General features: G+C 38.6%; 1 protein-coding gene across 2 annotated transcripts in view; it reads right to left on the bottom strand.

Annotated features, from left to right (window-relative positions):
• DHX40 (DEAH-box helicase 40) overlaps positions 1–26950 on the bottom strand; it is a 51712-nt gene extending 24762 nt beyond the window's left edge. Inside the window, exons 1-11 of one of the 2 annotated variants that reach the window (XM_005219904.4) lie at positions 26836–26950; positions 25760–25927; positions 23943–24088; positions 22412–22531; positions 21982–22209; positions 21693–21759; positions 20424–20555; positions 10099–10198; positions 7798–7884; positions 7475–7657; positions 3000–3080 (exon numbers count right to left, since the gene is read on the bottom strand). In XM_005219904.4, the coding sequence (XP_005219961.1) occupies positions 3000–3080; positions 7475–7657; positions 7798–7884; positions 10099–10198; positions 20424–20555; positions 21693–21759; positions 21982–22209; positions 22412–22531; positions 23943–24088; positions 25760–25927; positions 26836–26887 (1364 nt within the window). In that variant the 5' untranslated portion in view covers positions 26888–26950. 2 annotated transcript variants of the gene reach the window in all.
• Positions 26951–27450: the final 500 nt, after the last annotated feature.

Below are 27450 nucleotides of genomic sequence, written 5' to 3'. Positions count from 1 at the left end.
GTTGGCAATTTGATCTCTGGTTCTTCTGCCTTTTCTAAAACCAGCTTGAACCTCAGGAAGTTCACAGTTCACATATTGCTGAAGCCTGGCTTGGAGAGTTTTGAGCATTACTTTACTAGCATGTGAGATGAGTGCAATTGTGTGGTAGTTTGAACATTCTTTGGCATTGCCTTTCTTTGGGACTGGAATGAAAACTGACCTTTTCCAGTCCTGTGGTCACTGCTGGGTTTTCCAAATTTGCTGGCATATTGAGTGCAGCATTTTCACAGCATCATCTTTCAGGATTTGAAATAGCTCAACTGGAATTCCATCACCTCCACTAGCTTTGTTTGTAGTGATGCTTTCTAAGGCCCACTTGACTTCACATTCCAGGATGTCTGGCTCTAGGTCAGTGACCACACCATCGTGATTATCTGGGTCGTGAAGATCTTTTTTGTACAGTTCTTCTGTGTATTCTTGCCACCTCTTCTTGATATCTTCTGCTTCTGTTAGGTCCATACCATTTCTGTCCTTTATCAAGCCCATCTTTGCATGAAATGTTCCCTTCAGATCAGATCAGATCAGTCGCTCAGTCATGTACGACTCTTTGCGACCCCATGAATCGCAGCACGCCAGGCCTCCCTGTCCATCACCAACTCCCTGAGTTCACTCAGACTCACGTCCATCAAGTCAGTGATGCCATCCAGCCATCTCATCCTCTGTCATCCCCTTCTCCATTTGCCCCCAATCCCTCCCAGCATCAGAGTCTTTTCCAATGAGTCAACTCTTTGCATGAGGTGGCCAAAGTACTGGAGTTTCAGCTTTAGCATCATTCCTTCCAAAGAAATCCCAGGGCTGATCCCCTTCAGAATGGACTGGTTGGATCTCCTTGCGGTCCAAGGCACTCTCAAGAGTCTTCTCCAACACCACAGTTCAAAAGCATCAATTCTTCGGTGCTCAGCCTTCTTCACAGTCCAACTCTCACATCCATATATGACCACAGGAAAAACCATAGCCTTGACTAGACAGACTTTTGTTGGCAAAGTAATGTCTCTGCTTTTCAATATGCTATCTAAGTTGGTCATAACTTTCCTTCCAAGGAGTAAGCGTCTTTTAATTTCATGGCTGCAGTCACCATCTGCGGTGATTTTGGAGCCCAAAAAAATAAAGTCTGACACTGTTTCCACTGTTTCCCCATCTATTTCCCATGAAGTGATGGGACCAGATGCCATGATCTTCATTTTCTGAATGTTGAGCTTTAAGCCAACTTTTTCACTCTCCACTTTCACTTTCATCAAGAGGCTTTTGAGTTCTTCTTCACTTTCTGCCATAAGGGTGGTGTCATCTGCATATCTGAGGTTATTGATATTTCTCCCGGCAATCTTGATTCCAGCTTGTGTTTCTTCCAGTCCAGCGTTTCTCATGATGTACTCTGCATAGAAGTTAAATAAGCAGGGTGACAATATACAGCCTTGACGTATTCCTTTTCCTATTTGGAACCAGTCTGTTGTTCCATGTCCAGTTCTAACTGTTGATTCCTGACCTGCATACAGATTTCTCAAGAGGCAGGTCAGGTGGTCTGGTATTCCCATCTCTTTCAGAATTTTCCACAGTTTATTGTGATCCACACAGTCAAAGGCTTCGGCATAGTCAATAAAGCAGAAATAGATGTTTTTCTGGAACTCTCTTGTTTTTTCCATGATCCAGCGGATGCTGGCAATTTGATCTCTGGTTCACACAGTCAAAGGCTTTGGCATAGTCAATAAAGCAGAAATAGATGTTTTTCTGGAACTCTTGCTTTTTCCATGATCCAGCGGATGTTGGCAATTTGATCTCTGGTTCCTCTGCCTTTTCTAAAACCAGCTTGAACCTCAGGAAGTTCACAGTTCACATATTGCTGAAGCCTGGCTTGGAGAGTTTTGAGCATTACTTTACTAGCGTGTGAGATGAGTGCAATTGTGCGGTAGTTTGAGCATTCTTTGGCATTGCCCTTCTTTGGGATTAGAATGAGAACTGACCTTTTCCAGTCCTGTGGCCACTGCTGAGTTTTCCAAATTTGCTGGCGTATTGAGTGCAGCACTCAGGATTTGGAATAGCTCAACTGGAATTCAATCACCTCCACTAGCTTTGTTCGTAGTGATGCTTTCTAAGGCCCACTTGACTTCACTTAGTATCTCTAATTTTCTTGAAGAGATCTCTAGTCTTTCCCATTCTGTTGTTTTCCTCTATTTCTTTGCATTGATCGCTGAGGAAGGCTTTCTTATCTCTTCTTGCTATTCTTTGGAACTCTGCATTCAGATGCTTTTATCTTTCCTCTTCTCCTTTGCTTTTCGCTTGTCTTCTTTTCATAGCTATTTGTAAGGCCTCCCCAGACAGCCATTTTGCTTTTTTGCATTTCTTTTCCATGGGGATGGTCTTGATCCCTATCTCCTGTATAATGTCACAAACCTCATTCCATAGTTCATCAGGCACTCTATCTATCAGATCTAGGCCCTTAAATCTATTTCTCACTTCTACTGTATAATCATAATACATAAAGATGATAAAATTCCTTGCTCTCAATGGCCTATATATCCAACAAACTAAACAATAAGGAAGAATAAAGTAATATAATAACAGACACACAATGCTACAGAAGCATGGAAAATGTCCTTAAGGAAATGAGACAATAATAATTACCAAATCTTTTCCCATCACAGTCATGAGAACAAGGACTCTGGCTCGCTTATTATTTTGATGTGCCCAGCACAATGCCTGGCAATAGAAAGGGTGCTCAGAAATTACAAATTACTTGTTAAATACTACCAATACTAAAAAAAAAAAAAAAAAAACAATATTATGGTATAATTTCAGAATTGTGGTGAAGGAAGACTGAGAACAAATTCTAATTTCAGGGAAAACAATCCATTCAATTCAAACAAATCACTTTCTAATGATAAAGGGAAATATTAAGAACCCTTTAAAAAAAAGAGACAGATTAACATCTATTGTAGTTGGTTTTAAGGGTTTTTCTTCTTTACCTGTCAATAGCATCACACTGGTAAAGTTGTTTAAGAGCTTCCAAAATAAGTCTTTCATTAGGTGGATCCAAATAGGGAAACCTGTGTGTTTAAGTGATACATAAAATGAGACTTCATTCCTTGAACATGGCAAGATTTTATACAGATTTGAAAATTTCTTTAAAAGGTTTTCCTTCTGTTTTTTCAAGTCTTTCTTTTCTCTCTCTTTTCTTTTTAGCATTCTATGATGGTAATCAGCATTCCACAAAGGAGGACATTTTCTCTGAATCACACTCTCCTATTTAATTGAAGAAGCCCTTTTCTTTATTCCCCCTTAGCTGCAATACTCTCACGACTCCTCTCTACTTAACAAAGGTTCTTCATAGCCAATATCATCTATTCTGTTCTGCAGTCTGTAATTTTTATTACAATTTAAAAAAACAGTGAAGAATTAACTGAAAGTGGCTAAAAAATTACAAATTATTTAACAGTACCTCAAAACGGTTTTTGATACAATGATAAATATCTTCAATTAACTTTACCAATTTGTTTTATTGTCTGTAGGGATATGTATGGACTTAGTTTCTCTTGAACTGTCTCCAAACAGATTGCAAATACAATGCCAATCTACCCCTAAATATTTCAGAGCATGTCCCCTGAAAGAAAGGACATTCTCTTACATACCACACTATCATTAAGCAACATAAGACAATTAACAGTATTCACAAAGGTCAGTATGACTATTGAGAGATACCTCTAGAGCATGGGATCTATTTCACACTTGAAGATAATTATTTCTTCAAATAAGGAAAAAAGTAATATTCACAAAGGACAGCAGAGAGACATATAACCAAGGTGAATATACACCTGCCCACCGGGACAGTAATTACTTATTATCTGCACTGGATTATTTTTCCACCATTAGTTTTGAGATGATACATTATCCACTCCAATTTCTCACTTTGGAAAAGGTCCAAAAGGGGACAAAAGGTCCAATATCTTACACAAAAAAAGTCCATTCCAGGACTGACAGCTCTATTTCAATATAAACAAACAAAAATTTGGTCAACTGTTCTATAGTCAGCTTTCCTACAACTTGTACCAACAAGTCCTGTTATCTGCTAGAACAAGAGTTAGCAAGCACTTTCTAAAGGCCAACTGAGTTACAAGGGAAGCCACTTTTTAAAGGCAAGACAGTAAATATTTTAGGTTTTACAGGCCATATGGTCTCTGTCACAACCACTCAACTCTACTGCTAAAGCAAAAGCAGCCATACATAAATGAAAAGGCATGGTTGTGTTCCAATAAAATTTTATTTACAAAAACTATCAATGAGCCTGGACCAGATTTTGTGACCCCAATCCTAGAGCAATACCAAACTAGTCAGCTTCCTCATCTACACAAGAGCCATTTTAGATTTGTTAAAAGGACAATTATTTCTCCCCTTGATTATATCAAGTACCAATTCTGTCAAACTCTCCTTGTATTATCTGGTTTCTAAGAGACCCACCATACATAATTATCATTTTTTTTTAAGAAACAATCTAGTTTGTCAAACTCCTCATGAAACACAATGACATGCAAAACTGAATTCCAAATGTGGAGTGACCAATACTGAACAGGAATGCAATAATTCCCAGTCATCTGGACACTGCAGTCTATTAATAATCATAGTTTATGCAGTAGGATTTTTTAAAATTTTTAAACAGAATAACTGCAAACTCATATTAAGTTTGTGGTGATCAGATAACTTCAGATCTTTTCCACATTGAATTTCTTTAATGTGCAATCAAAACATAGGATTTAAGATATACCCTTTCAGACTTTTACCTTGGTGATTTTTGCCCCAGGTTCTGGCCTATGAGACCATTCTAAATCTTAGTTTTAATCATCTACCTATTAGGTATACAAATTTTTACCAAAAATCTGGAAATCGTTATTTTAATACATTTATTTAATATTTTCATTAAAATTGCTTATCAGGAAAAAGTGAAATTCAGCATATTACCAGTAAAACCCCCATCAAGGCTTGGTGAACAATTAATCAATACTTTCTGGGTCTGGCTATTTGGCAGCTATACCCTAATTCAGCAGTATTGTCATATTCTTATTCACAAAGATGTCAGATGTAATCTTGTTAAATACTGCGGTGAAAACAAGAGACATCAGGTTATCATTCAATCACTTCTTGTGGTGCAGCCATTATGTGAATGGTCCTGTCTTCAAACTGAAAAGGGAATGGTTTGAGGACATATTCTTTGTGATCCATTTTGATTCACATTGATGATTACAAACCAACATTATATTCTCTTAAACCTTTTTCCAATAAACAATGGTAGAATTTGCTAAGAATCAATGTAAAGCTTACTAGGCAGCTATTTCTATAACCTGCTCTTTTCTTAGAGAATTTATTTTTTTTTAGTTGCTCACAATTTTCTGGTAACCTGTTCTGCACAGTTTCTCAGAGATGACCTACAGTACCTCTGACATTATATCAGCAAGTTCTTTTAGTACTGTGGAAATAATGTCTAAAGCCTCAAGACGACCTCATCTGCAGTTGTTAGGGTTTCTCTCAGTATTTTCTAATCCATACTAGTCGTCATCCCTTCTTATCTAGACTTGTTCTCTTTTCAGTTTTAAAATCATTCTTTATTAAAAATGTTTATTTATTTGTTTATGTTGGCTGTCCTGGGTCATCGTTGCTGCACTCGGGCTTTTTTCAGTTGCCGCAAGCAGGGCCTACTCTTTGCTGTCGTGCTTGGGCTTCTCATCGCAGGGGCTTCTCTTGTACAGCACAGGCTCTAGGCGTGCAAGCTTCAGTAGCTGCAGCTCACAGACTCAGCAGCTGCGGCTCATAGGTTCAGTATTTGGGCTCGCAGGTCCTGGAGTGTGCCGGCTTCGTAGTTGGGCAGGTGGGCTCAGCAGTTGTGGCGCACTGGCTTAGTTGCTCCATGACATGTGAGATCTTCCCAGACCAGGGTTTGAACCTGTGTCCCCTGCACTGGCAGGCAGATTCTTATCCACTGTGCTACCCACCAGGAAAGTCCCTAAAATCATCCTTGATGGAGGAGAATGGGGAAGCACAGTAACAACAAAAGCTCTATTTTCTTTTGTTACCTATGAATACTATACCATCTACTTCAAATTCTGGTTCTCTGTGGTGGGGAGATAGAACATGGTAAATATAATTAACACTGCTGTATGTTATATATGAAAGAATTCTCATCATAAGGAAAAAAACTTTTTTTTCTATTTCTTTAATATTTTATCTGTATGAGATGATGGATGTTCATTAAACTTACTGTAGTAATCATTTCACAATGTATATAAGTCATTATGCTGTATACCTTACATTTACACAGTGCTGTATGTCAATTATATCTCAATAAAACTAGAAGTAAAAAGAAAGAGGGGTGGGGAAAGAAGTCTTTTTTTTTTTTTGGTCTCTAACATTTAAAAAACTTTCAGTACTTTCTAAGTCTTAAAACTTAAGATGGAAAAATAATTCAGTGCAGATGATATTGAGCAATTATTGTTTCTAGTTTTCTAATATATATTTATTCTTGGTTATATGCTGCTCTGTTAGCCTTTATAAATACTTTCAATCTGAGTTCATCTGTTTGGTCAATTAGATTTCTTTAAAATGGCCTTTCTCATATGTATCATATATGAAACAATTTTATATATCTGCTTTCTTCTTTCTAGGATTTTTATTCTCATCTAGAAAATCTCTGCTGTTACAATAACTATCAAAAAAAAAAATCTTAGATGGCTTTCCAAGAGTATATAAAACATATCTGGATGTATCTAGTAACTATTTCCCTTATTATGAATTTAAAGAATGCATGAAAAAAAGAAAAGAATGTATGGTCATCTTCTCCTTAGGTTCCTGACACTTCAACATCCCCAGGCAATTAAAAGCAAAATTAAGACAAAGACAATACTCTTCTTTCACTATTTCTTCTACCATACATTTTATAATGGTAAAATTTCAAGGCCCTACAATATTCTGTCCCATACTAATTATATAGTTCAACATTTAACTAAAATTTAACAGTTGTTCTATTCTTTGCTTCATATCTCAATCTCATTTCCCCATTAGAATTTAAGCTTAGCGAAAGCAAAACCTACTGAGTATTCCCCTCTCATGGTACTTGGTACCATGCTGGCTACATAAAAAATGCTAATCCCCCCCAAAATAAAACATAACACTTTCAAAGTGGAATTAAGGTCATTGTATACCTTTCATTACAGACAAACAGTGGTCACTAAATGATCCAAATAAACACCAGCCTGAAATACTCCATTAAGCCAAGGTTAAAATATGAGCAAGGGATCAAAACCCAGTAAAGCAAGGGAAAGAAACCTCCTTTTATTTGGGTTTAGTTAAACCTTGAAAATGGAGTGCCATATCTGTCAAATACTTCAAAAAAATTTCAGAGGAAAAAACCTGACTCCCTAACACATTTTTCTTTTTTTTCAAATTGTCTACATACCTTATTACATCATGTATGGCAAGGCACTTTAAGGTCAGAACTACAGACGTCAAACTAGTTCTCTTAATCTCAGGGATCACATGGTCAGGCATACACTGGTTCCAAAAATCTTTACTATAGATCCGAAAGCATTTTCCTGAGGAAGTCCTGCCAGCTCGGCCACTTCGCTGTAACGCCTCACTCCTTTAGGAAAAAAAAACAACAAAAAAGTCCCCAAAATGTTCTGTGATTTTTTCCTAAGTAATTCATTTTCTTTCTCAAAGCAATTAGAAATTATCTAATGAACTGCTCTTTGAACAAAAAGGCTTAACACAGAGACTTACTTTGAAATTGGAACCACCTCTAGGATATCCAATCCTAACCTGGGGTTGTGATTTAACTGCTTCACAAAGCCACCGTCCACCACGTATCTAAAGAGCATGGAAAAAAGTTAAGTTTCTAGAAAATACGGAAAGACTTGCTAATTTTTAACCACTTTGGATACTTCTTTTCTATCAAACTAACAACTACACAACAACTTTTCAGTTAAGGGTAAAACCTGAAAGTGAAGAAATTGGAACTCTATTGGTTCCACTGCTATTTTGGAAATGTAAAATAGTTCAGCCAACGTGGGAAATGGTTTGGTGGGTCCTCAGAACATTAAACGTAGAATTACAATATGACTCAAACTCTCCATTCCTAGGGATACACTCAGAAGAACTGAAAACAAGTACTCAGCATATTGCATGTGTGTGTGCTCAGGCGTGTCCCACTCTTTGGGACCCTGTGGATTGTAGCCCGCCAGGCTCCTCTGTCCATGGGATTTCCCAAGTAAGAACACTGCAGTGGGTTGCCATTTCCTCCTCCAGGAGATCTTCCCCACCCCGCGATCAAACCCACGTCTCCTGCGCCGGCAGGCAAATTCTTTGCCACTGAGCCACCTGTGAAGCCCACTCAACAAACACTTGCTGACATATATTCATAGTGCACTATAGGGGCACTATAAGAGCCAAAAGGTAGAAACAGCATAAATGTTCATTAACCATTAAGAGATGAAAGGGTGAACAAATTATGGTCTACACATATAACAATGCTATTCAGCTATAAAAAAGCATGAAGTACTGATACATGCTACATCACAGATGAACCTCAAAAAACATGCTGAGTGGAAGAAGCCAGGCACAAAAGATCACATGCTGTAACTCCATTTATATGAAAGACCCAACATAGGGTATTCATTAAGTGGTGGCTGCTAAGCGCTAGGGGGGAGGCATAAATGGGCAACAACTCCTAAAAGTATATAGTTTTATTTGGGGGTGATGAAAAGTTTTAGGACGCGATAGAGGTGGTGGTTGCACAACACTGTATATGGAATAAATACTACTTTATTATCCACTTTTCAATGTAAATCTTATGTTGTCCCATAGAAAATAAGGGCTTCCCTAGTGGCTCAGTGGTAAAGAATCCACCAGCCAATGCAGGAGATGCAGGTTCAGCCCCTGGGTGGGGAAGATCCCCCGGAGAAGGAAATGGCAACTTACTCCAGTATCCTTACCTGGAAAATCCCATGGACAGAGGAGCCTGATGAACTACAGTCCATGGGGTCGCAAGAGTCAGACACGCATTTAGTGACTAAACAACAACAAATGAAAAACTTGAAAATCAGCTCTAAATCATTCTAACAGGTTCAGAATTAATTCCATTTACTCTCTAACAACACCACTTTAAGCCAATTAAATGGAGAACAAGTCAGGTTAAAAACTTAGTCAGAAACAGTACTAAGTCTATCATTCACTAAGGGAACATTCTGAAAGATGCTATTTCATGAATATTGCCTTGGCTGGAAACAAAAAATTACAGAGATTAATTTACTCAAGAGAATTGCTCACCTAAGCCCTTAGTGAAACCATTATTTTTAAAGTTAAGAGAAGCAGAGGAAATTAAACTTCCTCTTAGATCTGGAGGATCATTTTACCCAAAAGAAACATACAGAACCTTTGCGGCAGGTCCAGTCATCCTTTGGCAGAGACAGACTTAGTTAAGGACATAAAATATACTGGGTAAAAGATAAACATCCAGAAGGAATGTGGCTCAAAGGTCTAAAAGAACTTCTCATTTAGCTCTCAGTCTAGATTTAAAATTTCCAAGTGTTTCGCTACAAAATTTCTCAAAAATTTGATGGCATCATTGATTACACTGAAATATAAAGTCCATTTCACAAACAGCTGAAAAGCAAGAAACAGTACCTCCAGATAAATACTTGGGTTTACAAAGCTAACTATATGAAGTGGAGCTGACAGGTCAGAAGGGAATATCAGATCCTCTTAGGTATCTGCTGGTACTGGGAACATAGAAAAACAGGTTTGGCCTCCCACTTAAAGAAATCCTTGAAACATTACACATAATCTTACATTTGGGAAGAGGAAGCTACAAGTTGCCAAGTATTTAAAAGTATCAACAGAAATACTATATGCACCTCCTACTCCATTTCCTATTCAGAGCAAACAATAATTACAAAAAACGCTGGGTGATTACAAGTTAAGGAGGTGAGAGGGGAACTGGTGGCGGGCACAGAGACACAAACTGCATATTTTACGATTAGCTAAGTGGCTTCCTTGGCTTTCAAAGGAATTTTAAAAGTTTACCTGATCCCATCTATTGTCAAAGATGTTGCAGAAATATTGGTGGATATGACACATTTTCTAATTCCAGGTGGAGGTGGCAAAAATATTCTTCTCTGTTGATCTAAAACATATATGAAAAGAAAAGAATAATTCACAACATGCATGTGTAACATGCATGTGTCAAACTCAAGTTCTGAAAAACTCATTTCTTTCCATTAGAAGTTGTTTTCTTTACCTCTTTAATTATCTTGAATTAAAAATACAATAGCAAGAACTGCTCTTTTACTCATCTTTTACTATTAAGATATCTAGATCCACGGAACCAGATTACTCTTGCTAAAGTTAACCCTACAGCAGTCCTTTATGTAGGTCATAGCTCCCTTCGAGACTTTAAAAACTGTGGGCCTCGTCTCCATTAAAAATCACACATGTACACATACACAAAATTTTTCTAACAATATCAGGATGTTCGGGGGCTCTCTAAAGCCCATCCATGCACTACAGATTAAGAACCTTTCTATGCTTTAAAGACTGATTAACTAAGGTTAATCAGTTTTTACTTTTTCAGATGCTGCTGCTGCTAAGTCACTTCAGTCGTGTCCGACTCTATGTGACCCCAAAGACAGCAGCCCACCAGGCTCCCCTGTCCCTGGGATTCTCCAGGCAAGAATACTGGAGTGGGCTGCCATTTCCTTCTCCTTTTTCAGATGACTCCATCTCTCAACAAGTAACACCATCCTGATTTTCACTACCCACGCATTCTGAAGGGTGAGCCCCAGCAGCAATGCTCAGAGTAACTTTGCTCCTCTGGCCATAGTTTATGGTGCCAAGGATAAACCTCTCTCCAACTGGACCAGTTCTCATTCTCCTTTGAATCTCTTGGAATAAGGTCCAAGAGATGCTCAATTTGATTAGGCCAGTCTCTTGCAAAGAGGAAAAATAAACTTGTAAACCATAGGGAAGTGACTAATATATATAGAGGAAAGCTAGTCTAAAGAGAGGAAAGAATGAATCATCTGTAACAATTCACAAGAGAGTATTTCTGGGTGCCTGGTGATCTCCAAGCCTTAAGAGACATGGTATAAAACAAGTAGAAAGATGGATTTGGCCAGACTTGCCCACCTGCCTGGTTAAGCAGAGAACAGAATAGGAGAGTTGCTGTTTGCAAGGAAATGATAACACCATAGGTGAAAGGAGATAAGTGAAAACTGTTAAAAGTCTTGATGCATTCTGAAAATTGTTAAATTCGAAGAGTGAATTGGCAGAAACAGGAAGTAATCATCAGAAAGATGTTTAAAACTAAGGTCAGAAATGATGATACTGACAAAGTCTACAATGCTAGGTTTTCAAATGAGTGGTCATGGTGGGATGAAGGAAAAGCTCAAGGGGTCAAGCAAGAGATTTGGTAGATTGTCTGTTTCAGTGATCTCCAAAAATGGAGATCTGGTGACTCCCTGGTCATTCCAGGAAGTACACAAGTCAATCTACTGGCATATGAAAAGAAATTATCAGCATACGTATTTATATTTGTATATATAAATTTGTATTTGTATCTGTATATATATATATTTCAACATATACATTTATACTGAACAGTATATACATATACTGTAAAAAGAAAAAAATTTTAATGCATAGTTGCATTTGATTTCCACAAGATATACCCATATTCATTTAGAAAAATTTTTCTACTTGAGCAGCCTCAAGTTGTTCTCTCCTCAGCAGCCAAGGAAATCTTAACCAAACCTATTTTTAAATAAAGTACAAAACGTGTTTCCAAATAAAACCTTATAAAGATCCAGGTATTCCCAGTATATAAAACAGACCAAAGTTGAACTCTCACAAAGGAGAAAAGGAATGACACAGACGAGCACAGTTTTAAAATCATGTACTAGGCCAACCATCTCATTTTATAGATGAGAAAACTAAAGCCCAGAGAGTTCAAGTGGCTTGCCCAAGATTCACATATAGACAGGCAAGTTTAAAACCAAGTCAACCATTACTGCTCTTCTACATCATCCTGAAATTAACTTAAGTAAAAAAAAAGTGCTAGAAAGGCAACTGACACGTAAGTGATAAAGATTATTTTTTAGGCGTTTCTTAGATTTAGGTACCTCATTTCTTCCAGATAGTTCAAATGAGTCATACACTACCCAGTATTTCACATTATGTTTACACATTTATCTGCTGTCTATCTATTCTACTACAATGTAGCTCTGTAAGAACAAGGACTTTCTCTTATTCAAGACATACCACTCCCCTCCCACCCCAGTACCTAAAATGCCTGGACCATAGAAAATGCTCAATAAAGTTCAATGAATTGATAAATTTTAAAATGCATGGTATAAATAACAGAGATCCTTCTACTTTTAAAATTCCACATTACCGTAAAAGTTTACATAAATTAGAAATGTCCATTCTGAACATGTTTATGATCAACTCTGTTTTTCAATTAATTCATTTCTAAAAGTACCTAATTTTCATCTTCAGTTCAAGCAAGATTTCAGTTTATCACTGTTCACTAGTCAATTAAAAAGTCCTTAACCTGCTATTTTGACAAGACTCACATTTGTTCCATATTTACATTTCACCCATATACTTTAACACCATATTCCACAAGTATGAACATATGCCAATTTTATGTCTCTTTGTAAAGGTTCGGAGGAAAAGTTAAATACATATGTCCTAAAGCACATTCTCAGTTTCCACAAAGAAAAGGGGAAACAATACTTTCACTGCATGCGAGCTTAGTTCTCAGTCATGTCTGATTCTGTGTGACCCCATGGACTGTAGCCCACCAGACTCCTCTATCCATGGAATTTTCCAGGCAAGAATACTGGAGTGGGTTGCCATACATTCCTCCAGGGGATCGTCCCGACCCAGGGATCAAACCTGCATTTCTTGCATCTCTTGCACTGGCTCTTTACCATGTCTCCTCCACCAAGCTATTTACCACTGAGCCACCAGGTAAGCCCACCTAATAAGGTACCAGGATGTAAATTAACAGGCGAGCAGGGAGGATTGGCAAAAAGGCAGAAAGATGTTTCAAAATCTACCAAGAAATAAAGACACTGAGGCTCTACCACTTAACACTCTTAATATTCCTAAGATACATGTATGTTACATATTATATGTAAGGCCAACTGAAACATCCTCATAAAATTTGTTTCAAATTGTTCCTAAAGCAGAAACATGTTTGAAAGAGAATGTGTGTGTGTGTGTGTATGTGTGTGTGTGTGAGAGAGAGAGAGAGATAAGAGAAAGAAAGAGAAAATGTGTATAAAAGGAACACAGAGCTATAAACAGAAACTTAATCAAAGGGGGAAAAAATGATTCTGGAACAAAATAAAAGTAGTACAACACTGTTCAGCTCAAACTCTACCCCCACTGGAAGTCATTTTTGGGTGCATCAAAAATATCTTGAGAATCCTCACTAACACAGCTGAAAATCACATTTCTGACACAGAGAAAAGGCTTGAGATAATCAGTAAATGTAGTTGAAAAGATAACGTAACTGGAAGGAAGCTAAAATATATAGAAGTGAGGCAATCCAACATAACGATTAAAACTGCAGATCAAAACAGCAACCAATTTATCGTGTTTGTGGGGTAGCTACACAGATACGTGTGCGTGTGTACTCAATTGCTAAGTCATGTCTGACTCTTTGCAACCCCATAGGCTGCAGCCACCAGACTCCTCTGTCCAAGGGATTTTCCAGGCAGAAGCACTGGAGTGGGTTGCCATTTTCTCCTCCAGGGGAGCTTCCCAACCCAGGGATTGAACCCACGTCTCCTGCATGTTTTGCATTGGCAGGTGGATTCTTTACCACTGAGACACCTAGGAAGCCCCTACACATATATGTACATTTCTCAAAACTCATGAAACTGTATACTTAAAACAGGCATAGTTTATTGTATGAAAAGTATACCTCAATAAAGTTGATTTTTTTAAAAAGCACATAAAATTCCAGGAAATTTTTACTATAAAACACTCAACACCAAAAAATATTCTAAATGAAACTATTGAACTTTAAGGATAAAAATAGGAAATTTCAAGCAATCAGACAGATAAAACAAATCACTTACAAGGAGGGGAAAAAAAATCAGGTTGGCCTCAGACTTCTCCGCAGCAACACTCAATGCCAGAAGACAACTGGACAACGTCTACCAAGTTCTAAGGAAAAGAAAGTGCAACCCAAGAACATAAAACCCAGCCAAGATGTAGCTCAAGTATAAAGGAGAAAGCCTGACATTCTTAAACAAAAGAACTACAAAAAAAAAACAAAAACGCCCAGGATCCCTTCTATTAAAAAAAAGAAAAAAAAAAGGTTAAAATCTACCCAATCTAAAATTAATCGAAAGTAGTTTAGGAATGGAAAAATCATGGTAAAGGATTGATGATAAACACTGAATACATCTGAACAATGTAAAAATAACTGACAAAAATCAGAAGGGGAGGATATAGAAGAATATAAGTACTTAAGTCTTCATCTTTCAAATCAGGCAATAGATAAGATCTCCAATCAAATATTGTCTAATTTTAGCATATGTGCTGCTAAAGTAAGCACCAAATATAGTCTAGAAGGAAGATATTAACTTCAGCTTAATATTCTCATTTGTTTAAACTTAGAGCAATCTTTATTATAAAATATCTCATGGTAAAGATTTACTTTGAAGTTAAAAGTTAAACAATTCCTTCAAGTAAATTCAAGTAAAATTACTTTCTAAAAAAGCAACTAATAGTATAATCTCACTCTTGAAAAGGTATTTCTTTCAGCCTACCTACTTATTTATCCTTCTATATGTACACACGCACACACACACACACATACACAGAGATCTGAAGAATGTTTTTTCTAATGTTAAAGATGGTTATTTCTGGATGGAGTTTGAGGTGATTTCTTTAAGTTTACCTTTGTAATTTTGTACACTGCTTGAATTCATTATAATGAAACTGTACCATTTTCCCTCAATTGAGTAATTTTTCTTTAAAGAGAGACACCATCTAGGTTAATTCTGCATAGTGGAAAAGGCATTTTTTGGTACTTTTCTGTACTTTTAAAACTTCTACAAAGGGCAGAAAAGAAAAACAAAGGAGCATATGTAAAACCAACCCATTTTTCTTTAAAAAAAATGTAAACAATAAAACATATCTAAATGTATAAATAAAAAGATCAGAACAATATACCTCAGAATATTAATAGTGATTATCACTTAATCATGTTGGTGGCACCTACATGATTTTTCTTACTGTGATGATTTTATTGTTTTATTGTTTTAAAAAAGTATGTATTTCTTTCTAAGATAAGATAAAATTTTTCATTTGGGGAGAAAACACATAGACTAAAAGCTTTTATGTGAAACTCACTCGCCTTATTCCCCCACATCTTTAATCTTAACATTTAAGGAAACTATCCTAGACACTTGGTACTCGACATATTGAAAGAAGTATCTTTGTTTTGTAATCAGAAGAGAAAAAACTATTTTTGGATGTATGCAATAATCTAAATGAGCAGTTTCTCCTCTTTTAAAATGTTCTACACCACCTCAAGGTAAAACTCCTCTCCTTTTCTTCATCTATTGTGGAAACACATGCACTGTTAGACCCTCCACTACTGAATAAACAACCAGTAATCAAATGTAGATTCACCATGTGACCTCAGGAACATCACTTAGCCTCTATCTGTAAAATAAAGAAATCTGATTATGCATATATTCATATATATATATATATGGGTGTATGTGCATTTTTCTAGAAAAACAGCCATGGCTTTCATTACTTAAAAAAAAAATCTAAGATTCCCACCCTCCACAAAAGGCTTCTGCACTGAATTAGAGAATTACTTCAGTGCTAAAAATGCCTGCTGCTGCTAAGTCACTTCAGTCGTGTCCGACTCTGTGCAACCCCATAGACGGCAGCCCACCAGGCTCCCCCGTCCCTGGGATTCTCCAGGCAAGAACACTGGAGTGGGCTGCCATTTCCTTCTCCAATGCATGAAAGTGAAAAGTGAAAGTAAAGTCACTTAGTCGCGTCCGACTCTTCACGACCCCAGGGACTGCAGCCCACCGGGTTCCTCCGTCCATGGGAGTTTCCAGGCAAGAGTACTGGAGTGGGAAAAATGCCTAATTCAATGCAAATAATTGTCACTTATGAAGCAACAAGCATATTTCAGTTCATAAATTTTGTAGGGGTTTAGCTTTCCCTAAATGCACAACAAACATGAAGGAATGTAAGACCTGAACAAAAAGGAGGAAGTAAGAAGACAGAAAAGGTTTGAGAGAAACAAGAATAAGGTTCTTACTCTTGAGTTTGGTATAAGACATTAATATAACAATACCAAGCAGAAAGAGAAAAACCTGGAACTCTAAAACATTTAGTTAGAACTTTCTCAACACACAGTACTTGTCCTCAGGAAGTCCACAGTCTCACAGAGGGGATGAAACAAGCGTAACACACGTTAAAAGTGTTAAATGCCACCAGAGGCACAGTGAAGCACAGTGAGGGTCAAACAAAGAAGAGAGAAAAGCCAGCTGTGAGGACGGAAAGCAGGAAGGGTTTTCACGGAGTTGGTTGCACTTGTGAAACAAAATAGCAGAATTTCGAACAGTGAGCGGGGGAGAGTAAAAGGGAAAGGAGGAGTTCAAGTTCAGGAAGGAACAAACACAGAATCACAAAAATGCTGCCAGAGGAAAATAAATAAAAAATAGCTCTTATATTTTGAGCCTGAATGAACATCACAAGGGTGGGGGTCAGGGGGAGTTCAGCCCGGTGAGCAGGGGGTCCTATGACCTGGTGGTAGTAGGAACACCTCAGCACTTCTTCACAGTTGACAGATGAGAATTTTTTATGTCAAGCACGGAGGTATTTAAAGATGTTTCCTTAAAATAGCCACACTCACAGCTAGCTCAGAAGTTAAGAGCAAATATAAAATATCCACCTCATAAGGTCTACCTCAACACCAAACCTACCGAACCCCCTCACTCCAGGCTATAGGCAGGAAACCCTTCTTCCCAGTCCTCACTCCCAAATGCAAGCTTTCTGTTCCTCAAGCTAATAGGAAATAAAAGAAATAACACTGTATTAAGGTCTCTCCCCACAACCCAAAGTAGCAAAAACAACGAAACTAAGTGCTATATTGTATTTACCAGGCTTATAAAGAAAGCCTTAGATCCCAGGAATGCTACCTTCTCTCTGCTTCAGCAAACTCCATCTCACCCATTACTCAGTACCTCATCAGCTCCATCCGAATGCCTCTTTGCACTGTCATAAACTGCTACAATAAACATGGTTATGATCATATGGATCACCAGTAGCTCACCTTACAGTGCCCTTGGAACCAAAAGGGGAATAAATAAACAAACAGAATGCTTCAGTAACGGCTCTACTCAAACCCAATTTCTCATCCTTACCATTTACCTATATACACCAACTGGAATCAAGAGTGCCAGGAGAAATATCAATAACCTCAGATATGCAGATGATACCACCCTTATGGCAAAGAGCAAAGAAGAACTAAAGACCCTCTTGATGAAAGTGAAAGAGGAGAGTGAAAAAGTCGGCTTAAAACTCAACATTCAGAAAACTAACATCATGGCTTCTGGTCCTATCACTTCATGGCAAATAGATGGGGAAACAATGCAAACAGACTTTATTTTGGGGGGGCTCCAAAATCACTGCAGATGGTGACTGCAGCCATGAAATTAAAAAACACTTGCTCCTTGGAAGAAAGGCTATGACCAACCTAGACAGCATATTAAAAAGTAGAGACATTACTTTACCAACAAAGGTCCGTCTAGTCAAAGCTATGGTTTTTCCAGTGGTCATGTATGGATGTGACAGTTGGACTATAAAGAAAGCTGAGCACTGAAGAATGGATGCTTTTGAACTGTGATGTTGGAGAAGACTCTTGAGAGTCCTTTGGACTGCAAGGAGATCCAACCAAGTCACTGATTTTCTAAAGGAATTCAGTCTTGAATGTTCATTGGAAGGACAGATGCTGAAGCTCCAATACTTTGGCCACCTGATGGGAACAAATGACTCACTGGAAAAGACCCTGATGCTGGGAGGGATTGGGGGCAGGAGGAGAAGGGGAGGACAGAGGATGAGACAGCTGGATGGCATCACTGACTCAATGGACATGAGTTTGGGTAAACTCCAGGAGTTGATGATGGACAGGGAGGCCTGGCATGCTGCGATTCATGGGGTTGCAAAGAGTCGGACACGACTGAGTGACTGAACTGAACAGTCCAATGAGAATGAAATAAACGAAGGTATTGCTTGGCACCTGATAAGAAGAACTGACTCAATGGAAAAAACCCTGATGCTGGGGAAGACTGAAGGCAGGAGGTGAAGGGGACAACATGTCAGTTGGATGGCATCACCGACACGATGGACAAGAGCTTGAGTGAACTCCGGGAGTTGGTGATGAAGCCACAGAAGCCTGGTGTGCTGCAGTCCATGGGGTTGCAGAGTCGGACACGACTGAGAAACTGAAGTGAACTGATATACACCAACGAAGAAAATCACATACACTGGTATTTAAGGCTGAAAGCTGGCTAAAGTCATATTGGAAGGAAAATGAACGGCAAGTTATTAAGCTGGCATTTTAACTCAGTTGACAATAGGAAATGACTGGATGTACTGAATAGGAGACCGACACAATCAGAGCTGTGCTTTTGGAAGATTATATTTACCACAGCAGGTAGGATGGCAAATTAAATCAGGGAAAATCAGTTAGCTGGATATGTTAACAACCCAGGAAAACAAACTGAGGATCCCAATTCTAATGACAATGAGGGGAAAAAAAGATGAAAAACGAAGGCTCTGGAGAAGATAAAGGCAAACCAGAAAGCCCTGTGAGACCCAAGAGGCCTAGAGTACCGGAGACTGAACTACAGACAGCTTTCAGGAGTAGTCACAAAGAAGTGACAGGTGAATCCTAGAAGCCAACCTCTCCAAAACAGAGAATTCTAAGAAAATAGCAAGCTAAGGAAGAAACCTTAGAAAATAGTCATATTCAGAGGGGAACAAAGGCCAGGGAGAGTGGTAAGGCAACAGCCTTATGGAAATAGTGGTCAGAAGAACCAAATAACTATCCTACACAACAGCATTTAAGGAGACTTATTATTAACCCAAAATCAAAATACAAACTAATAGAAAAATGCCATGAGATTTGAGGAACAGGTCACTAGCAAGCTTTAATAGTATAAAAACTGAATTTCAGGAAGATAAACAAGAAGCAATGGCAGATAAAGAACTATTATTTTCAATGTGGCAGTAAGATGGAAAGAATGAACTTTAAACGAAGTATGTATGAACAATTAACACAAAGCAACTATAGCAGGTTTTGAATTACCTTATCAGTTACAAAGTAAATTATAAAAAAATTAGTAGACAGAATCTCCAAAATAAATGAGAACCTTAAATACCTAACAAAGACCCTAAGAATTCCCTTGAAGATGTAACAATTTAAAATAGATGTCAATGTTGAGTGTGTGGGCCCAATACCATCATCACAAAAGGAATTTCTAAAACGGCATGTCTACGGTTATTTACCAACACATACGTTTCTGAACTGTTTTTGTTAATATACGGATAAGAACCACCTACTCAACAAAAACAAAACTACACATAAAATATAAAAACATTCAATTGCTTTTTTGCATTACATAAATGCTAATCCCAGTCAAAGTCTAAATAGGAGACTACAGGTTAACTTCCCTTTCGTATTACAAGTCAAATTCCATAATACAATAGTTATACAAAACAAATCTAAACCTCATTCAGTAACATTTATTATGAACAAATAGAATGATCAGAGTTAGAATTTGCTCTCTGAACTTAAAAAAGAACTACATCGTACTTGAAAAGTAGACTAGTATGTGTGGCTACACAAAAAGAAAACAATCCACTCTCTGATACATCTGGATATATAAGATTCCTAGAAATTCTGTGGCAGTGGCAAATTAGATTTAATTTATGGTACTACTATCAAGGAATTATAGCCCTCATTTCAAAAAATTCATAACAATATTTTTGTTTTGCTGGGAGAGGACACAGCCCTCTCTTAACAACAATAAGGGGGATAGATGACCAAAGTCTTAAAAAAGTGAATGTAAAAAGGCTTCAATTAAAAACAAAAAAAAAGTCATGTCTCCCAAGGGATGAAGGATGGTTATCCAAACACTATTGATCTGGGCTGTTGGTTACAAAGGTGAGTTCACTTTGTGAAATTCATTAACCTAAACACTTACTATCTGCATACTGTTGTAAACATGTGATTATCCAATAGATTATTCAATATAAAGTTCTTTAAAAATCAATTTTCTTTTCTAGTGAGTAATTACCTGTTGTCATAGATCCATAACAGGGCAATATTAACAAGCCATCTAGAGTGGTATCTTGGACATCATAATCATAATCAACAGATTCTGCCATCTGAAAAAGTAACTCACAACTTTTTTCGATTTCAAACTGACCTGAAATGAGGGGAGAAAATAATGTCAGCAACTGAACAGCAAAATTAATTTAAGAATGAAAAAGAAAAAGCTTTCTAGATTTATGTTAGTTTTGCATATTTTAAACATCTCATTTGATCTAAAGTAGATGAACACAAGTTGTACCCAATCCCAACATAAAATAAAAAATACAGGAAATACCAGTTTCCAAGGAATTTAAATCTCTAAAGGAATAAAAACATTTACAGTCATCAAGTCTTTCATCTTGCTAACATGGTATTTGGGGAAGATTCAATAAAGTTAATCATTACCATAGGGGATACTGCATTTGATGTCAAAAATACTTAAGTTCCTTAAAAAGGCTAAGAGATTGTTACAATGTCTCACTTCTGACATTAGTACAGGCAGTGTAGGAGGTGAGCCATGAAATGACTCAGATCTGTTAGCAGAATGCTGCTACTTGAAGAATCACACCAGTCTGAGATGTAACTATTCTATTTTTGATCCAAAAAAGCATGCCTATGAGACACGGATTCCACAGCCTGTGCACTGCTACCACACAGTACCATCCCACCACTCAAAGAAGAAAGCAGCCAGTAGGACGTCTTTTGAAATAATGAAATTAGTCATTCAGATCCAGGACTGTTTAGTGGTTAACAGCTCTATATATGGTAATAAAAATATTAATATTTTACCATTTAGTATCTTCCTACTAAAAGGTCAGTGTATTTTACATATGTTTACTAAGGAGACTTGTGGTGGCTTAGAGGATAAAACGTCCGCCTGCAATGCAGGAGACCCGGGTTCAATCCCTGAGTCAGGAAGATCCCCTGGAGAAGGAAATGGCAACCCACTCCAATACTCTTGCCTGGAAAATCTCATGGACGGAGGACCCTGGGAGGCTGCAGTCCATGGGGTCGCAAAGAGTCGGACACAACTGAGCGACTTCACTTCAAGGAGACTTGTGCTTTTAGGGCAGTGTAAAATTATGTTACATATCTTATAATAAATACAACATCTAAAACTACTCAGATAACCATAAAAGGCTAGGATAAAATGAGTAGAGCCTAGATTTTCCAACAAAGGTACACAGTAGTGTGGTGCCACATTCCCCTCGTATAAAGGGCAAAATTTTTAAACCTAGTACTGAATGCTCACCAGTCAGAAAAACCAAGATGTCTCCAGCCATTTCATTCAAATGGATATCCATGGTCACTTTCACAATCTAAAGCAAGAAACACAAGCATAAAATGCTAGTGGAGATAAAGTCCCACCACCACTACCGCCAGCTCTCTCAGTTCCACAGAAAAATTAAATCTGATTCTCAAAAGTCCTAGGACCTATAAAGGCTGCCATTAAAACACTAGAGAAAAAATGAATTACCAAACTACTCAGTCAACTAGAATCATAGATACAGAAAAGACATAATAAGGATGACAAGTAATACCGCTTGAATGTATGCAGTATTTTCTCTATCTCGTGGACCAATCAAATTGCAGAATTTTTCTCTGACTGGATAAAGCCTTCCAGGTATATCAAATATTGGACAATTTCCAAAGAATGCAGAGAGCTTGGCTAATTCCATTGTTGCTGACATCACCACGACCTTTAAATGCTCCTTCCTGTTAGGAGACTTCTCCTGAAATAGCTTCTTCAGTAAACCAAATAAGATGTCCTGAAAGAAAAGTAAATTTCTAATAAGTCACAAGTGTACATAACAACCAACTTATTTTAAATATTTTGCTTTCCTTAACCAAAGGATTCATATTTTAATTGATTAAAATGTAAGGAAGGGAAGGCAATTCACTGTACAGTACAAAGCTACCCCCAAAGAAAGAAAACTGTCTAATAAATAAGTAATAAAGTTAAATACTCACTGTAGTTAGAGTTCTCTCATGGGCTTCATCCAAAATAATGACACTGAACTTGGTAAGATTCGGATCTCCCAAAATATGTTTCAGTAAACATCCATCAGTCATGTATTTGATTGCTGTTTCCTAATGTTCAAACAGCAGAGTACATTAACATACACATAAAAATAAAAATCACAGAAATGCACTCCTGTTTCGCAAATTAAATTTTTCCTCTCAAATGTACAGACATTAAGGGGTCAAACTAATCTGACTAAATAAGAGAGTACATGAAATAGTCTAATAATATATTTTAATAACATGGATGGTAAATTATGAAACTTGTGATCTACACAGGCAGGAAAACTAAGGGGAATGTTCTGGGATAAAGCAACAATAAGGAAATACAATGAAGTCAGTGGAAAGTGGTTAAGACAACACAGTGACCTCTGGTGAGCAAGCTGTGGGAAACAATAATGAAATGGGATTCGTCCTCCTGTCTCAGCTGCTATTTTAGAGAACTTAGGGAAAAAAGGAAGGTGGCACCATTCTTCTCATGCTATTCCTCCCTGACCATTGTCCTATTACAAAAATAGGATCAGCCGACTAGCATTAAAAGAAGGTGAGAATAGGAGTTAACAACAGAGCTATCCATAAAACAAGCCAAGGAGAAAAGAAAAATCCCAGCAGTGACCACCAGGAATGCAAAGACAGTATTTTGGGGAGTTATTCTGTGCCATTATTGCTAGCCATTCCTATTAGGGACCATAAGCAAATCAGGGATTATTTTGCATCTGGTTCAGGATTCAGAAATCCTGAGGGGATTTCTGAATGTGGCTATGAACTATTACCATGAATACAGAAGATGTTCAACAAATATTTGCTCAATAAGTTTGTTAACTATCAGTTTTGCACTGACTTCAAGAATTCAACCATATAATATGGATGAACCTTGAAAACATTAGCTAAATGAAACAAGCCACACAAAATTGCATGATTCCACGTTTTAAGTATATAGAAATACATAGAGATGTAAAGCACAATAGAAGGTACCAGGGACTACTGGAGGTGGGAGGATGGGAACGTGGAGATACAGCACTGTTTTCTGGGATGGTGAAAGTGTTCGGAAAATAGAGAGTGGTAATGGTTACAAAACACTATGAATGTACTTAATGCCACTGCACTGTTTACCTAAATGTGATCTGAAAATACTAAAAATGGTAAATCTTATTTTATGTATATTTTACTATAATAAAATTGCTTTTCAAAGAACACAAATGTAAATTACATGTCAAGAACTGTTACGGCTAAAATACACAAGGGAATCCTATGAAAAAGTCAACATAACTGTCACAAAACTAATTGAGAAGGGAGAAAAGGAGAAAAGGGAAGGCACCCAGGACAAGACATTAATAACGGGCAATACAAATTAATTCTAATCTGAGGCTTTGTTTCTTTAAAATGCAGATGGAATTTTGAAGTCAAAATCTTCCATAACTTTTCCCACTCTTTCTATAACTTCACACTACTGAACTAAATACAAACAGAACTTGGGTACCTTGGAGCTGCAATCATCAAAACGAACTTGGTATCCTACTTTGGATCCTAATGTACATTTCATTTCTTCAGCAACCCTCTGAGCAACAGATATGGCAGCTACTTTTCGTGGTTGGGTCACACCAATCATACCGTGTTGTGAAAACCCTACCAAATGCAGAGGTAAAATACACAAAAATGTTAACCACTGCTTCCCATTAAACTGTTTCTGGTCAATCGATACAAACTGTTCAAGAGTTTCTAAAAGAAAACTTGGCAAAATTAACAACACATTGTCTTACATTTGCACCATGGAAACTTAAGTATTAATTAAAAATAAGAGTATATATGAATAACCATACACATATACATAATAACCATTCTCACATACATAAGAATACATATTAACAACCATTTAAATGTACATATTTTAATTAGATTTTTTCCAATTTCAGTCTTAAGATTTACTCTAAAGAGTAAGCCAAAAATTTTTAACCCCTGGGAAGACATAAAATTCCACACACTTCCTAAAATAGATTTGCTTTTTCCACAGAAGTTTAAATATACCACTTTTCATAGGTTCTACCATTTTAGTATCTCGGAAAGCAAAATGGATCTTATAACTGATGGTATTTTTTTCTTTACTAATAGTATGTAAAACAGTGGTATGTCTTAACAGCATCTTTCTAAAAAAATTACTTATTTATTTATCTTTCGTTGTGCTGAGTCTTCACTGGTGCATGGGCTTTCTCTAGTTTCAGCAACAGGGACTCCTCTCCAGTTGTGGTATATGGGCTTCTCGTTTCAAGCTCTAGGCTGAGGGCTTCAGGAGTTGCGGTTCTTGGGCTCTAGAGCAAAGGTTCAATAGCTGTGGCGCATGGGCTTAGTTGCTCTACTGCATGTGGGACCTTCCCAGACCAGGGATCCAACCCACGTCTCTTGTATTGGCAGGCAGATTCTTTCCCACTGAGACACCAGGGAAGCCCAACAGACAGCATCTTAAAAGACCTGACTTATCCGAGTAAGTTAATATATAAGCTGCTGCTGCTGCTGCTAAGTCGCTTCAGTCATATCCAACTCTGTGCGACCCCAGAGATGGCAGCCCACCAGAAGCCCCCATCCCTGGGATTCTTCAGGCAAGAACACTGGAGTGGGTTGCCATTTCCTTCTCCAATGCATGAAAGGGAAAAGTGAAAGTGAAGTCACTCCGTCGTGTCTGACGCTTGGTGACCCCATGGACTGCAGCCCACCAGGCTCCTCCGTCCATGGGATTTTCCAGGCAAGAGTACTGGAGGGGGTTGCCACTGCCTTCTCCAATATATAAGCTAAGAAATTTTTATAATATCCAACATAATTTTGCTGTATACCAACCTTATGATATAAAGTTTACCATATTGAAAGGAAAGACACTGTAAGGGTAGTTTGTTAGCTGGCTTGGTGTTAGGAAAATCAAGGAATAAACAGTTACCTGATATCACTCTGGAAAAAGAACCCAGAAATAGTAATGTCAGCAACAGATATCAATATATCCCTTCCCCTGAAAATCATTTCAATACCTAACGTTCAACAGTCTACTGCAAGACAGCCTACTCTACAGCAGAGAATCAATATCTACCTATAATTCTATCTGGAATTTTTATGGTAACTGAAAATGCCATTTCAAATAATTCCGGAATCTGAAATAAGACTGTAAAAAAGAGCGAAACATACAAGGACAGTGTGCCAAGAGAAGAATCGGACTGTAAAACAAATGACAGGCATTTATGTAATACAGAAGTCCTATTAGCTTTTAAGAGGATATTTTTAAATGCTCCCAGTATTATCCCAGAATAAAATTACCTGCTTCATATAGATATTTTGGGAGTTGAGTTGTTTTACCACTTCCTGTATTTCCAGTAACAATAAGGAATGAATTGTCCCTCACAGCTTGAATAAGCTTTTTTCTTTGTTTCTGAATGGGAAAAGTTGGAGTAGTTCCTCCCTCCTGTGATGTGCATCCTTTCTCTTCTGTAATGACAGGGCGGGGGTGGGGGTGGAGGTGCAATTAAAAGGCCTGTAAAGTTATCTCAATTTCCCAAAACTGAAAAAGAGAGTGACAATAGAATTTTAGGGCTGGAAAGAATCAACCCATGACTTCTCGGTGAAATCGCTTACATCCCATTTGCGAGCGAGTGTTTCTAAGCTCAAAGCAACTTTTTAGTGAGATCAACTTGAGCATTTCTTAATGCCTGACTCAAAGTATCCGACAAAGTAAGCCTAGCACAAGGCAATATATTTGCAGGTATACCTATTCAGAAGCACAAAACCCAATTTTATTAAATAATAGACCCTAAAACTGGAACAGGGTAGAAAAACTCTCGGCTGAATGAAAAGCCACCTGTATTTGCTTCTGATTCACGGTTCAAGTTAGGTCCCCGTTCAGAGCGACTGATATCCCAGAAGGCCAAGTGGTGGGTAACCATGGAAACTGGCTCCTGGAAACTGGCTCCCTTCATACCGTACCCAAAGGCAGGCTGGCGGCCCGGCGGAGGGGCGGAGGGGTGGGGGGGAACGGGTGGGTAGAGAACAAAGGCTTTCTGAGCCTATTTAAGAGCAGAACGCGTCCCGGCGTTGGGGTGCACTTTTTTGCCCCTCAGCAGGGTTTTCGCCCAACTTAGATCTGGGACCGCCCCTCTCCAGTCCAAAGTGGCTCACTGGACGCAAAGTTCGCCTCCGGCTTAGAGAGCGACAGGAAGGCTGCACCTTGCAGCCTCCTCTTCTCCTCCTGTCTCAGGCGGACTTTCATCCCCCCGCCCCCTCCCCAAAGCCCCGTGCTACCACTCCCGCTGGCCTCTACGGAGTCCCGCGGACCGCACCTCTATCCGCGACGGAACCTGCCGAAGGCCGCTCTTCCTGGAGGTCTCTCGATCTCTCACCTTCCTCCTGCCGCCTTGGCGCCCTGCCCGCGACGGCGGGAAACCGGGACATAGACCTGGCCCCGAGCGGAGGTGAGCACGTCCACCGGTCCTGGGGAGATGGGCGGGGAGAGGCGAAGACGCGCCCTGATGACGTCGCGGTGTTTACTTCCGCGCGTGCGACTCGGGCGAGGGGCGGGGGAGCCGCCTGATGACGTGGCACGAGGAGCCCGCCTTCCCCGACGCCGAGCGGAGCGCCGGCTACCGGGTGCTTCCCGCAAGCAGCCCGCGTGCGCTGCGGCTCCGCGCGCGAAGCTAGCCCCGACGTCCAGGAGGGCCCGGTCCAGGGTCTCCGCTTGTGCGCAAGGGCTGGGAGACGCCTTTTTTTTAATCAGTGGTCGCTGCAGACATATCCAACCTTCACGTACCTAGCGTGATGTGACCCTTTGTCAGGAGCTGAAATCTTTCCTAGCGTTTGGCATTCCACAGCATTGTCACCTTCAGTGAAAGTCGGTCAGTGGTGTCCGACTCTTTGCGACCCCAGGGACTATAACAGGCCATGGAATTCTCCAGGCCAGGATACTGGACTGGGTAGCTGTTCCCTTCTCCAGGGTAATCTTGCCACCCAGGGATCGA

The sequence above is a fragment of the Bos taurus genome, chromosome 19 (genome assembly GCF_002263795.3).
Source record: "Bos taurus isolate L1 Dominette 01449 registration number 42190680 breed Hereford chromosome 19, ARS-UCD2.0, whole genome shotgun sequence".
Classification (NCBI taxonomy): domain Eukaryota; kingdom Metazoa; phylum Chordata; class Mammalia; order Artiodactyla; family Bovidae; genus Bos; species Bos taurus.
The sequence above is the reverse complement of the archived record's forward strand: the minus strand, read 5'-3'. Positions and strand labels throughout refer to the sequence as shown.